The sequence below is a fragment of the Lontra canadensis genome, unplaced genomic scaffold (genome assembly GCF_010015895.1).
Source record: "Lontra canadensis isolate GAN:19392208 unplaced genomic scaffold, GSC_riverotter_1.0 scaffold27, whole genome shotgun sequence".
In the NCBI taxonomy this organism is placed as follows: domain Eukaryota; kingdom Metazoa; phylum Chordata; class Mammalia; order Carnivora; family Mustelidae; genus Lontra; species Lontra canadensis.
The window spans coordinates 1,716,113-1,731,191 of record NW_022631021.1 but is presented as its reverse complement, the minus strand read 5'-3'; the positions used below and the strand labels follow the sequence as shown (position 1 = coordinate 1,731,191).

The 15,079-nt window shown below is 47.3% G+C and overlaps 1 protein-coding gene across 4 annotated transcripts in view; it reads right to left on the bottom strand.

Moving 5' to 3' along the window:
* Positions 1-284: 284 nt before the first annotated feature.
* Positions 285-15,079, bottom strand: part of BRPF3 (bromodomain and PHD finger containing 3) — a 32,821-nt gene continuing 18,026 nt past the window's right edge. For 2 of the 4 annotated variants that reach the window (XM_032864341.1, XM_032864342.1), the window contains exons 9-13: positions 13,654-13,747; positions 9,790-9,887; positions 6,437-6,534; positions 2,437-2,591; positions 285-984 (exon numbers count right to left, since the gene is read on the bottom strand). In XM_032864341.1, the coding sequence (XP_032720232.1) occupies positions 801-984; positions 2,437-2,591; positions 6,437-6,534; positions 9,790-9,887; positions 13,654-13,747 (629 nt within the window). In that variant the 3' untranslated portion in view covers positions 285-800. Of the gene's footprint in view, positions 985-2,436; positions 2,592-6,436; positions 6,535-9,789; positions 9,888-13,653; positions 13,748-15,079 lie in introns of those variants that run through there. The other 2 variants (XM_032864343.1, XM_032864344.1) reach the window with 2 other exon arrangements.

Sequence of the window (15,079 nt, the reverse complement as noted above, 5' to 3'; positions counted from 1 at the left end):
GAAAGGGGAAGAGGGGCCTCGCCTCGGTCAAGGGGGCAAGCCTTCAGAGCCTGGCCCCAGCTGTGTGTCTGCAGCAAATACAGGTGGGGGGAAGTGCTGGTGGAGGGGTCACCCAAGTGGTAGGCTGCCTTCTGTCCTGGGCCCTGAGGAGCCAGGCGGAGGCACCCACCTAGCATAGCAGCTGGCCTCAAAGGGAATGAGACATAAAAAGAAGAAGAAAAAAAAGACCAGTTTGGTGATGGTTTCTGTCCATTTGGCACAAAGGAAAGGAACATGGGAAAAAGACGGCACTGTGCAGAAGATGGGACAGGGAAGAGGTATGAGAATGGGTGATGAGGGGAGAGAGGGTGAGCTCCGTGAGCTTCCCTGTGGGACCCTCGTGTATCCACAGCACCTCTGGGGTCAATGTCAGAGCCTCACTTGCCCTGAGGCGTAGTTAGCTGGGAGTGGGGAGGAAGGGGCCAGGCACACCTTTGAGCCTAGGACCTCTTGCATTCTGGGCTCAGGTCCATCTCCTTGGCTGGGCCTAAGCCTCACAGCTATTTCTACTTCTAACTGGTTCTTCAGTGGACTAGCCCCTGAGCAAGCTCAGGTGGGAGTTTTTGGCACACAGCAGGCCCACCAGGGGAACCACGCAGTTGGTCAAAACTGGGGCCTTGCCCGTGGGGAGGACACAACCCAGTCCCTGGCCTGCCATGGAGGGGGGGAGCTGCCGGCCATACGACTGGCTGGGGCAGGAAGAGGCCTCTGTTCCTCATGGGACAGAGGGAGGACAGGCAGACGCAGGCCAGGCCCTGCCCTTACAGGTAGCTGGAGGTGACGAAGGAGTGGGGCCCCCGGACCCGGCTCAAGTGGATCATTGCACGGTCATAAGCCACCTGCACCGACTTTCGGATGCTGGTCTTGCGGCCTTCCAGCATCTTGAGCTTGTCCACAGTGTCTTCCACACCCAGGGGCAGCACTTTGTCCCTTGGAAGCCATTGCCTAAAACACAAGCACAGCAAGAGGCCTGCGGTGTGGTGGGTCACATTAAGCGGCACCTCTGGGCCATCTGCCTAGGACAAGTAAAGCCAGAGGAGGCAACAGAACAGGAGGAGACAGACTGGGACACTCCAGGCAGGTCGTCTCCAAAGGACTTGTTTTGCAGCCAGGCCCTTCCCTGAGCCCCACTCACTCTGCTTAGGGCTGTCAGGACCTGGGAGCCAAGAAAGGCCCATATGAGGGTTAGCCCTCACCCTGCCTTGGGACATCAGGGAACTATGGCTAGGAACTGGGGCTGATACCAAGAATCAATGATTCCTTGGTGGCGACCACACCTGGGTGGGTGTGTGTGTGTGTGTGTGTGTGTGTTTAAAGATCCCCAGGTGAATCTAACATATGGTTAAAAGCTGGCCTGTGTGTGTGTGTGTGTGTGTGTGTTTAAAGATCCCCAGATGAATCTAACATATGGTTAAAAGCTAGCCTGTGTGTGTGTGTGTGTGTGTGTGTGTGTGTGTGTGTGTGTGTTTAAAGATCCCCAGGTGAATCTAACATATGGTTAAAAGCTAGCCTTTGGAGCCAGATCATGGTTTGTATCCCAGTTCTGGCTATGGGGGTCTTAACTTTCCGAGCCCCAGTTTCCTCAGCTGCAAAATGGACTGGAGGAGTTTGATGGAAGATTTAATGAGAATTAAATGAGATTATGTATGTAAATCAATTTGCATAAGGACACGGAGTAAACAATTAGTGGTAGCTATTATTATCTGGACTGGCTAGTCCTACCTTCTCATTCTATAGAAGAAGTGAAAAAAGTTTCCTGCTGCTAAGAGAGATCTTGAAGGGCAAGTAAGCCCTTTGCCATGGACCTTGCACTGCTCAGAACCACTCCACCTCCACATCCCCCGACCCGAGGACTAAGACACACATGCCCACATCCATGGGGAGGCTCTCAGCCGAATCTTCTCCAGGAATCACCTCCACATGGCCAAGGTGACCTCCCCCCCGACCCCCACCCAGGGGCAGCCAGCATTCAGTGACTAGTTGACAGGAGCATACAAAGGCACAGACGCACAGACCCAAATCCTGACATCGCTAATAAGCCTCCCAGCTCCCGAGCTCCCCTGAGGAACAGCGGAGGCCTCTATAGCAAATGTGACCCTGTTCCACAGGTCCCTCTGCCCAGCCCTACATCCCTCATTCCCACAGCTCTCCCCAGTAAGCCTCCTGATAGAAATCTCCACCTCAGGGGGTTTCCCAGGGAATCTGACCTGAGACAGCTACTATTAATGTGCCAGGGGCAGCCATGCTGGTAATGCTTCACCTTACCTGGATGGAGGCAGGGTTATGGAGTCCAGAGCCCTCCTTGGACCTCCCCAGCATGGCATTTTGTGCACAGCCTCCCAGTCGGGCCAGCAGCCCACACACTGGTGCAACCTCCTGGCGGGAGCACCCACTCACCAGGTGCGCTTGTTGTCAAAGAAGAGGACAAGGAAGAGCTTCTCTCCAGCCTCGGCCTGTTTCTGCTCTCCCAGCTTCAGCACATCCAGAGGGGGGACAGGGATGGGGACACCATTGTGCAGGAGGCCCTCCCGGGGCATCTTGGGATCGATGATCTGGAGGCAGGAAAAAAGATGGCCCTCAGCTGTGGGTGGAGGGGGTGAGCAGAGCATGCTGCACCAGGACTCCCTCCTGAACCTGCCCCCCACCAAGCTATGTAGGGCCTTAGCCAGGCCCACAACCAAGTGATGAAGGGGGCTGACCTCTTCTGTGACCCCCCAGAACCCCAAAATGGAAGTCTCGGCTCTCCTTTCCCAGTTCATTGGTCTAATCCTCTAGCCCTGCTCAGTCAATTCTTCCAATAAGTGAGCTTGCTCCACGAAGCTTTGGGGCCCAGAGCTGAAACAGAAGCAATGTGAATCCGGGGGTGGGGGGAGGAGGTGGGGGAGGGGACACTGGTGTGTGTGTGTCAGAATTGAGGGGGTATCTGTGATGTCCAGGCCAGACTGGCAAATTCATTCTTCCCAATGTCCCTTAGGGGAAGGGAGTAGAGGCCATTTTTGCCCTTGTCAATTTCCCTTTAAAACCTCTGCAATTCATATCAAAGGCTCCGGGGCCTTCCTAGACACCACCACTAGGAAGGAGCTTCTGCAACAGCATCAGGGCCCATCCCTTTGGTTCTACCTACCAGAGGCCCTGGCTCCCCACTATTTTTCTGACTATATTCTGCCTGCTGTGTGGACTAGGTACATTTGTGGGCATCAGAAAAATGCTGTAAGACTGAACTTGGAGGGTTGCTGGAGAGGGGGGAATGATGTGGCTAGAAAGAAGGGCCACCAGAGGAATTAATGCTCGGGGCTGCAAGCTCCACAGGACAGGGGCTCTGCAGAATGCCTGGTGACATTGACAAGCGTGACCTCTAGCTCTAGGAAGCACTGACAGTGACCAAAGCTCCTACTTATTCACACATCACCATCTTATTTCATCTTCTTACTGATGCGGAGAAGTCTGCTGACAGCTAGCTATCAGCTGACTGAGGAAAGCACCAGGCACAGGAGGACATGGCTGGCTGTGGCCACAGTGGCTTGAGCCTCTGCTGCCTGCTGCCCTACACAGACCTCATTTCCAGAGCAGTGGGCTGATCATCTCTGTGTGCTGAGGCCAGAGGGGCTTGGAAATGTACTGAGGAAGCAGCTTTCTCCAGAGATGGAACGATATTAATTGCCATACCCTGTCCCAGGGGGCCTGTTCTCATAATAAACTGCTCTGGCTATTTACCTTTGGGTGTCTGCCAGCTTCCCTACTTCGCTCTCAAGATAAGAAGCTGAAAGCAGGTGTTTTGGTTAAGAGTGTGCTCTAAGGAAGAACCGCCCCTACCCTGCCCCCAGCTGTGTAGTTTGGTCAAAACTCTATCTCCCAGCCTGTCTGTCCCCCCTGGGACCGAAGCTAAGGGTCCTAATGAGAACCACCACACAAGCCCGCCTGAACTTCCTCAATTGAACAAGATAGTGGGGCCACTCTTCACTAAAGCCATGCTGGTTCCTGCCTTGGAAAGGGAGGGAGGAGAGCTGGCAGATGGTGAAAAATGCCACCCCCTGCCCCTGCCCCTGCCCCAAGCAGAAGCAAGGTGGGTAAGTCGCCCCTCAAGGAGAGCTCTCCTCCCTTTTTAAAGAAGATACAGGCAAATATGTCCCAAAATAACAAACGATGGACCATTCGCTCAAATGTTATGCAGATGTAAAACAACGTGGCTTGTGATACACTTTAACGCATTATCTAATAAACGTCTACATACACTATTATTAGAGCCTTACTACATAAACAGAGACAAGACATGATGCAAAACGCTTACAGCTGACATGCTAGAATGGTGGGGTTCCTGCTACTTTTCCAAAACTTCTATAGTACAGGCACATTATTTTATAGAAAAAGACATTTTTTAAAACAAGAGCCAAAAAAAACCATTCGAAAACCGTATATTCATTATGGACACAAGTACACATTTAAGAATGCACAGGAGAACTGGGAGAGTGTAAACCAAAATAAAAACACAGGCTGTGTTCAGGAGGTGGGTTTTCTCAGGTGGTGGCTGAATTTATTTAATCATGAAAGAAAATGTTATGATAAAGAAGATAACTAAAAAGGGAAAAAAAGAGACCAGTTTTAGACTTCTGTTGTTGTTGTTTGTTTTTGCACTGTGAGACTTAAAAAAAACCAGTATCAAACCTGTACAGCTTTAAGCACTTCCTCGGCAATTACGCTGCGGTCTCAGTGACAACAGGGCACAGACCCCAGGCCCAACCTCCTCAACAGTTAGATCACTGCGTGGATCCCCCCACCTGCCATTACAGGGGGAGTGAGGTAGGCAAAAGGCATTCCAGTATGGCCCCAGCAAGTTGTACAACCTCTTAGAGCTGTAGCTTCCTCCAGCCCAAAAGGGTCAGAGTTTCTGCCTTCGTGACCTTAACAAGCTGCTATTAGACCCGAAAGAACCGTGAGAAGCCCGGAACCCTGTATACATGCAAGCAGTTGTCAGGGTAGTTCACAACCCTGATTACAGATCATCTGGGAAGGTTTTTAAAAAATATTTATAGCTAGAGGCATCTGGTGGCTCAGTCAGTTAGGCACCTAACTCTTGATTTTAGCTCAGGTCATCATCTTGGGGTCCTGAGATCAGGCCCCACATGAGGCTCCACACTGAGTATGGAGCCTAAGATTCTCTCTCTCCCTCTCCCCCAACCCATCTCGTGCTGCTCTCTAATAAAATTAAATTAAATTAAAATTAAGAAAATATTCATTGCTTAGTTTGGCCTTATTCTCACTGGGTCGTTCTGAGATGGGGCCTCAGTATCCGTATTGTTTAAAAAAATTCCTCCATGATTCTGGCATGTCCCAAAGGTTTAGAATCACTATCTTCCAGCGCCAGATGGACATTACCTCCACAGTACAGAGGGAGCTCTAAGAAATAACAATCAAGGTGATAAAAACAGAATTTTTAGCTACTGCTACTACGGAAAAAATGAGAAATTTTAGCAACTACTGGTGGGAGTAGACACTGAAACTAACTTTCTAAAGGGCAGCTTGGCAATTTGTATCAGAATTTTGCAGAGACCTTGCCCCAAGAAGGCACCTCTAAGAATTCACTATACAGAAATCATCATGATGTGCACAAAGTAAAATTATAGTCATGTTTACTGCCAGCTACTTGTCATAGTGAAAAACTCAAACAACCTAAATAAGCAACTACAGAATGGTTAAATAAGGTGCATGCATACAACTGAGGATAATGCAGTCATTAAAGTGATGTTGATAAAGAATGTTTAATGGCACAAGACATGCGTGTTCATGGTACACTGTTAAGTGAAAGGGAGGTTAAACAGAGTATGATCTCATATTTATGCATTTTTTAGAAAAGCTGAGTGGCTATATACCAGGAGGTAATCTCCGAATAGATGAGACTATGGGTGATTTTGAACGTAGTGGCTCAGAACACAGGCTTTGCCATCACACATGTTGAGCCTTGGGCTCAAATTCCAACCCTGCTATTTAATAGCTAGATGACCACAGGCAACAGACAGACCCTCAATTTCCTTCCCCACAACATGAGAAAAACCATACTTTCCTCAGTATTTCAAGAATTTGCATGACAAATGTTTAATAAATTCTCTACAACAAGCATACATTACTTTTATGCATAAGCAAATAAATAAATGCTATTAAATCCTTATAAGCCCAAGTCTCTGTCTTCATATTTTTACCCTATTTTGAGTGCTCCAAGCTGGGGGCCTTGATGGGTTGACCCACCCAGGCTGGGGTAAAACCTCCCTCTCTTCTGTGGCTAAAGGCACCCTGACCCCCACCGTACTCTGCTGGCTTGATCCAATCAGATAAGCCCCCAAGGCAAGACAGGGGCCAGAACAGCCCAGGGAAGGGAGGAGAGTGGTGTCTGGGGCAGACTCACCAAGGCAGGGTAGGAGGGATAGCCTCGGCACTTGGCCCACACCAGCTCCAGGGGCTCCAGGTCTCCGCGGTCTTCAAAGGGCATCAGGAGGCTTCTGCCTGGGGGTGGGGGAGGGGAGGAGACAGCACCCAAAGGGGACTTGGAATGGTGCCCAGGAGGCCTGCCTGTGGCCTCCATTTGACTGGGGCAACCCAGGAATGAGTCAGTTACATCCCCTCCACCCTTCCTCTTCCCTGGCCTTTCCTTAGTTCTTACGACTAGACCAGAGGTCGGCAAACTTGTTTTGTAAAGGGCCAAATGATAAATATTTTAGGTTTTACAGTCCACATGGTCTCTGTTGCAACCACTCAACTCTATTGTTGCAGCATGAAAACAGCCATAGATATTCTGTAAAGGAATGAATATGGCTGTGTCCCCATAAAATTTTATTTTTAGGCACTGAAATTTGAATTTCATGCAATTTTCATGTGTTATAAAATATCATTCTTCTTTTGATTTTCTTTTCAATCATTTAAAAATGTAAAAACCATTTTAGCCTGCAGGCCCTACAAAAAAACAGGCAATATGTTAGTCTGCTGACCTCTGGACTAGAACCCTAGGATGGTATTCCTTGGAAAAATATGACTGCTTCATTACCAGGACCCCAGGAAGAAGAATGACAATGCAACTTGACAAAACCACAACCTGCTCTCTGGGCCTCCCTGCGTGGTGAGCCTCCCAATAGAGGCTTCATGGAAAAAGATGCCTGGGACAGACATCCCAGGAAAACCACTTGCTAATAAATGAGTTCTTTCCTGACAGGGCCACGCCTGGCCACCCAGGTCACCTGGAAACACAGGACTCAGCAGAGCCTAGCAGGTCTGCAGGTCCCTCATGGACATGCTTTTCTCAGAACCTTAGACGGTGTCCCGCTCAGGGCAGGTACCACATCTCTCCAGCTTACTCTGTTCTACACCCGATGCACCAGCACGCTTCGATGGACTTCACAAATGCTCCTGAACAGAAAGAGGAACCTCCCTTCCCCTCCCCACAGCTAGAAACTGAGAACTCAAGGTGACCAAGCACAATCAAGGAAAAGGCCCCAGACTTCTCCAGAATGGAAATTATATTCCTAAAGAATATTACCACCCTCATTTATAATTAAAAAAAAAAATGTACTACTAATAATGAGGTACTGTTTCTTTTTTAAAGATTTATTTATTTGAGAGAGAGAGAGATAAAGAGAGGACATGAGCCAGGGAGGGGGTGTGCAGAGAGAAAGGGGAAGCACTCTCCCTGCCGAGCAGAGAGCCGGACACAGAGCTTGATCCCAGGACCCCAGGATCATAACCTGGGCTGAAGGCAACCGCTTAACAGACTGAACCACTCAGGCACCCCAAGGTATTGCTTTTTATGCACTGGGTCAAAAGCAGTAACAACAAAAGGATAAAATCTAACATTAAAGAGGAAGGCTGTGGGGAAACTGGTGCAATCACACACTGTTGAAGAAACTGCAGACCAGTCTAATCCTTAAGAATATAATTTGGCAGGGGGCATGTAGGTGGCTCAGTCGATTAAGCATCTGACTCGTGATTCTTGCTCTGGTCATGATCTCAGGGTCCAGACTGAGCCCTGTGTTGGGCTCCATGCCGAGCAGGGAGTCTGTTTGAGATTCGCTCCCTCCGCCCCTCCCCCTGCTTGCATGTACGCACTTTCTCTCTCCCTCTCACTCTAAAAATAAATAAATCTTTAAAAATATATATAATTTGGCGGTATGTCTCAAGAGCCATTAAAAAAAAAGTATGAATCATCTGCTTCAGTACATTCCTTCCGTGGGAATGTATTCAAAGAAAAATAACTTTAAAAATGAATAAAAGGATTTTGAACAAAAATACACATTTACTACATTATGTATAATGTTGAAAGTTGGAAATAACCAAAAGTCTAACAATAAAAGAGTTAAGTAAACTATAATGCACTGATTGGAAGATACGTTGTTCCACTAATATGAGTTAAATAAAGGTCGTGTCAACATGAAAAAGTATGAGAGAACGTTGAAAAATGCAGAAAATGAAATGTTCTGGATTAACATTTTGTTAAAAATGTGCCTAAAATAAACAGAAGGCCACAGAGAGAAATGAAGACAACTGTGTTAAGGTGATGATGGGACATCAGAGGGTCGAAATTTTTAAATTTCCTTTGGCATCATTTTATAAGTATATGGTTTTAAAAATAAGAGTAAAATGTCACTACCAGAATCATAATGTAGGTGCCAATCTGCTGCCAGTTTTGTGTTAGATGCTGATCCAATTCATCTAGACATGAGCCCTGCTTTCTGGGTGCTGACAGTCAGACAACAGTGAAACACACAGGCATGCATTCCTCAACACACGTATGAGAAAGAAACTGATGCTAAGGAAAAGTAAAGCGGTTGGGAAAAGGAAAGAAGAGAGGCCCTGACGCCTGTGTGTTATATGGAAGCTTCACGGGGCATCCAGAGTGCACCGCCCCGCTGCACAGGAGGGCCCGCCCTGTCCCCACTCCACCTGAGCACCAACCAGCCCTCTCTTATGGCCCTGCCTTGTCCTGTTCTCAGTCCATGTATGTCACTGTTTGGACCAGCCGGAGTAGAATGTCTCATGAGGATGTGGCTGGAAGCACTGGATCCCATGAAATCTCAGGGCAATGTGTGAGATTCAGTGATCCAGGCTGTCACTGATCACTCCAGTGAGGGCAGACTGGCAATGTCTCTGGAAACTACAAGTACACATTTCTCTCACGTACAGCAGCTCCACTTCTCTACAGAAGTGCATGCTCCCCAGCGATACAAAATGATCTGTGTACAAGTTGCTCACTGATTATAACAAAGAAGTGAAAACAATCTACATGTCCACCTGTGAAGGACTGGCACTCCTAGATAATGGGACATCAGGCAGCCAATAAAAAGCACAGAAGCATCTCCAAGATATATTACTAACTGAAAAAAGGCATGGTTTAGAGGAACACATGTATATTAGCTTCTCTACGTACCCTCCTAAATATATGCATAGGTCTTGGCTTATATAAATTTCATCTAGGGAGACACAAAAGAAACTGCTAGCAGTGGTTTTTCTAAGGAAAGGACCCCTGACTTTTCATTATGCACCCTTTGTACCTTTTTGATTTTTGTTATCATGGGCATATATTACTATTCAAATTTAGGATGAAGTTCAAAAAAAAAAAAAAAAAAGAGTTTGAATGGCCTGGGACGGGGAGCCATCTCCACGCCCGTGCCCAAGAGTTTTAGGAGCTACGGGTCTGGCTGCAGCCCACAGAGCTGGTTCTTTGGAAGGCCTGCCCCGCCTCCCCAGATCCACCAGTATACCGCTCCTCACCTGAGCTGCTGTAGTCAGAATCTCCATTTACACCTTCCAGGAAGGGGACGCGAGATAGGGCTGGCTTCCCACGGCTGCGTTTGGGGGGCGTCAGACCACTGCATATAGACCAAGAAGGCAGAGGGGGCAAAATGAGCAATTTCAATGACTAACACATCCACTGCTGCTCTCCTATGCCTGAGAGGAGGGGAGCTGCAAAAACCCTTCAAGGAGAATAGTTTCTCACCTTCCCCTAATAACTTGCACTAACCCACGATATGCTTCTGACCACAAAGTTCCTATGAGGCTTTGAGGGACCACTTCATCTGTGTGGAAGGGCTCTGGATAGAGATGCCTGCTTCCTTGCCCAGGGACCTTGGTCTTCACCCAGAGGAAAGGTCACTCCAGGCACTTGTCAATCCTTCCAGGGTTTAAGCAGCCTAGTCATGAGGAGGGCCAGTCTCACATCTGTCCAGAATTCTTTTACTCTGTGGTTCACACTGCTTCTTTAGAAAACAATTTATTTTTGAGGTACAAAAATGCACCTCTTTCCCAAGCTTTCTAAAAGGACATGTCTTACTTCCTTAATTAGAAAAGACATTTTTTAATTGAAAAAAAAAATCCACTTCTCACTTCCACTTTGTGTGTGAAGTTTTTCTTAGAGATGGATTTTTTTTTTAACAAATAAGACCAATTTTTTCCCATACAGTTACTGCAAAGAAGTAAAAAAATACATATATATTAGACAAAAACTAGAAGGTACTAAAGCAAAAATGAGAATGGTAATATCAGAGTAATGGTATACGTGGAACCCACCCAAGCATCTATATTTTTAAATAGCTTTCAATGCAATTCTAACGTACACCATAGTTGTAAGCCTCCGGGCATGATGTAGCCAGGGTTTGTTCCCATCCAAACAGTGAGAAACATCACTCCTATAATTTTTTCAACAAAAAAGAAATGCTTAAAAGATGGGGCACCAATCTGTAGAAGAGCAGAAATGCTTAGGACACCCCTGGTGGGATAAAAGGAGGCCGGCATCAGGACTGGCTGGAGAGAGTAGGGTACTCCTGTTTTACTGAATCAAAGCTGACTTTATTATAGCCTTTTTTCTTTTTTAAGTTTTCATATTATAGTCTTATTCAGAAAACCTTGCACAACCAGAACCCAATGAATCCTAATCCTTCAGTAACTGGCAGGTTGGTAGCTTTTTTTTCCTGCTAGTCAAAATTAGAACCTGTTTAGGAAAAAAAAAAAAAAAAATTAACACTCGGTTTACATTTCGGATTCAGTTCCCAGTCACCCTATAAAAATCTGCCACTGGGCTTAGAGACTCTGCGGCCTCTCAACGTTCCTACCATGGATCTGGGGAGACATCTTCAAATGTGACAAAAGAGGGCACAACAGAGAGGTTAAGAGAGAAACTCTGGAGCCAGACTACCTGGGTTTAGAACCTGGCTCTTCTATTCATGCGTTCTATGACGTTGAGCAAGTTACCTACCCTCTCTGAGGCTGGTGTCCCCATGGGCTGCTGTGAGGATCTAGTGCATTAATACACAGAAAGGACTCACATACCCAGTACTCAACAAATGACAGATGGTAGTTATATAACAAATACTAATATATGAAGGGCAGTAAATTTTAATTTCTCACTTTAAATATTATAAACTACTAATGTTGTGTACTATCAAATGATGAGCTCTGAGGAGGAAGAGCTCAATAAAAGAAGATACAACAAAACTAGGTCCGTGTATTCCTGTTTCATAGAAAAGCACAAGTGACTCAACCTGGCCTGCATTTCAGCCCTCTTCCCAGGTTACGCAGACCTAAGCAGCCAACCCAATCTATAATTACTTTGTTTACTGGTCTAACATTCATCTGTCCCTTCTAAAAGATAAGCTCCATTAGAACACATCTTATCAGTACTTAGAACAATGCCTGGCTTGAAATAGGTGCTCAATTATTAATAATTGAGTAAGTGACCCATAGAAGGCACAGCCCCAGTCTGCTCAGAAAATCATCAGGAAAGATAAACCCCAGCATAGGTGGGCAAGGGAATAGGATTAGTGAACACAGGTTCTTTCAAGGTTTTTTCTAATTCTGGGATTATATGATTCCAGTCTAATTAGTAACTAAAAGAGTGACTGGGTGGCTCAGTTAGTTGAGCAGCTGACTCTTGGTTTCTGCTCAGTTTATGGTATCAGGGTCTCAAGATCAAGTCCCACATTGGGCTCCGGGGTCAGCACAGAGTCTACTAAAGTTTCTCTCTCCCTCTCCTTCTGCCCCTACCCTCTATGTGTGCATATTCTCTCTCTCAAATAAATAAAACTTAAAAAAAAAATTAGTAAGTAAAATCTTCCTTTACGTACTTATCTCCACAGTGTAGGGAGTAAAAAAAGAAAGAAAGAAAAAGGAAAAAAAAAAATCTTACAGTTGGGAGTCCTGAACCTCCTATTTTAAACCCTGAAATTCCACTGAGTCCCACTGACTTAAAGAGGAAATGCCTTCCAAGGGCATTGTTCCCACACTAAGCAGGGCTCTAGAGAAATTGGTGGCATGGAATGGAGTTCCACACAAAAGCAAACACACGGCCCAATCAACAGGCTAACCAGAGGTTGGCCTGGCTCCCTTCCTGTGGTCCATGGCTGGGATGAGAGCCCTTCATGGAGCAAAGGGTCCAACACACCTTCCACCCTTAGTCAAGGGCTAAGAGGGGATAGTTTGTTAAGCTACTCCTACCTTATGCCAATGAACTGGGTTTCCCGGCATCATTATCTTTGAAAGGACTCAGGAATTCCAACCCAGGACCAAGGTAAAAGCATCTTGTAAGATTTTGAAAGCTCTGCCTCCTCTATGCATAATACTGTGTTTCTTCCCATCCACTGCCCCTACATCTCTAGAGGCCACGGAATAAGAAAGCTAGGGTGATTCTGAGGCTTGGTGGGAGGGAAATCTCAAAGGAACCACATACCATGGCAGGGGTCCTCCCACAGCCACACATGGCCCCTGCCCCCAGAAGCCCAGTAGCCACAGTAGAGTGAGTACTAACAAAACACACACTCAACCTGCCTTGGAAGCACTTCAAACCTGGACGTAGAGTCTTTTAGTACTGCCCTGGGACCTTTCCTCCCCTACTCTGAACCCAGGATCCATTCAATGGCCATGATGGGGGACTATAAGTTAGCTTTCAGGACAACTTGTTTCTCCTCTGTGGCACTGAGGGTCTCCCATTTCCAATAATCCCACTCTCCATGGTGTCTGGCAGAGCACCCATAACACAGTGTAGGGATCCAATAAACTCTTGGAGTTGGAAGAAACTTTAATGTTCTGGTCTCAGAAAGCCTCCCCTCCGGTAAAAGAATGGAAAAAGAAACCCATCCTTTCCCAACTCGAGGATGGCAGAAGAGCTGGGGCCTTTGAATAAAATGGCTATTCCAAACTTCCTATCTGCTCATTTCTTATTTGCCCACCACACCTCTCAAGATGCCTTTGCTACGATACCCCAAAAGGCAAAGGGCAAAACCGTGTCTGTAACTGGGTTATCAGAGCGGCCCAGCAGGGAAGGTGGGGGATTGGCTCAAATGTTAACTTCGCTGGGCAATAGAGATTTGGCTGTCCCTGCCCCCTGGAGCCAAATTCAGCTCTACAAACCCTGTAAATCATCAACGCCACTCCTCCCCTTCCAGTCGGATCAGCCTGTGAGGCAAGGGTTATCCCCATTTCCTAGGAGCTACCAGTGTTATAGACCAGAGGCTTCAGGAAATAGCAGGAGTGGGGGAAGAAAAATCTTAGATAAGCAGGAGGAGGTTCCATCTGTAGCTGAACAGAGAATAAAGGGGGAGGTGGCAGAGCTGCCAACAAAGATTTGGGAACAACTGTTCTTACCTGCAAGCTTCAAATGCCAGTCCGCCACTGAGACCCAAACTACATTCGGAGTCAGACCCGCTTTCAGTGTGTTTTCCAAAGCCGTTGGTCACGCCTGCCAAGGACACAGAGTAAGCCTCAACTCGGAAACCCCCTTCCCCTGACCCGTGCTGGTGTGTGAGGCAGCCGCCTCAGGAGGGCTCAGTGAGGACTCAGGAGGGCTCAGGTAGAAGAGGGTGGCTGTTCTTCCCACATGGGAAATAGGTCTTGGGTGGCAGAAAGAACCCAGTGAAGATTTGGGGGAAATGTTGACTAGGGCAATGAGCAGACACTGCATTTTCCTTCCCATCCCTCTGGTTTAAGGGAAACACAGCACACAGTTCACACCAGTTACTGTCAGTTGGCTACAAAAGGAAATACCAAGACTTCCCTACTCCAGCTGGCTCCTAAGTCCCTGGATCTGCTTCTAATTTCAAGTCTCAATTATCAGGGAGTCTCCTCTGCCTCTTGGGGAGCCCACCCACCTTGCCTCTTCAGATAAACACTCACACACCCTATCCATCACACAGCTGGGAACAGCTTCATTCTTTTGGGATGGTGTCAGGGGAGGTCGGGGAAGGGTAGTGGCTATGTCAGTCCCACCCCAAGATAACCTAGCAGAGCTGGTCAGAGCTAAGGATGGGGGACTTGAGCACCTCTAAAGGAGACCTGACCTTGCTGGCCTGGGAGTCAAGAGTTCCCTAGGTCCTGGACTGGGCTCTGAAATACACGTCCCTTTTCCTCTTTACCTCTTCTTCTCCATTTCTGAAAATAATACCTTCTTACTTAAAGAGGACAGTATTAGGTATGAATGAGAGAAGTCTGTTTATAGAAAGGGGCCCTTTGGAGGAAATGAAGGCCGTCTGGTCATCCCAGGGACACGAGGCTCATGAGTGGCCAAGTCTTCCAACTCTCCTCTCTCATCCCTGATTCCTAATCACATTCCAGAGTCCTAGGAGTCTGGAAGCTGAGCCAAGAGCTCAAGAGCTCTCGGTCACAGACACTTTGGCCAGAGAACTATGAGTACAAGCTACATCTGTAAAAGCAGGTGCCTGAGCCAAGATATCTGGACTCTCACCTGGCTCTGCCTCTAATGTTACAGCTTCTGTTTAAATCACGAAGCCAGCTGCGTCTCAGCTGCCTCGACTGCCAAAGATCAACACCTATTTTTGGGAGACTCCACTTAAGTTGTACAGAAATATTCCTGGGTGCCAGGCCTCTGGGATGGTGGGGGATGAACAGATTCTAGCAGGTTCCCAAGCAGTAGGCCCTCTCAGGTTGGATGAGCCTGATACCCAGACCTATTTCCCAAGAGCGGGATTTTTCATTTTTAGTGCACAGCCCTCTCAGTGCTGTCTGGCTGCTCCTCACGGAGCGGAGACAACCACGGTAACTGCGACCATCGACT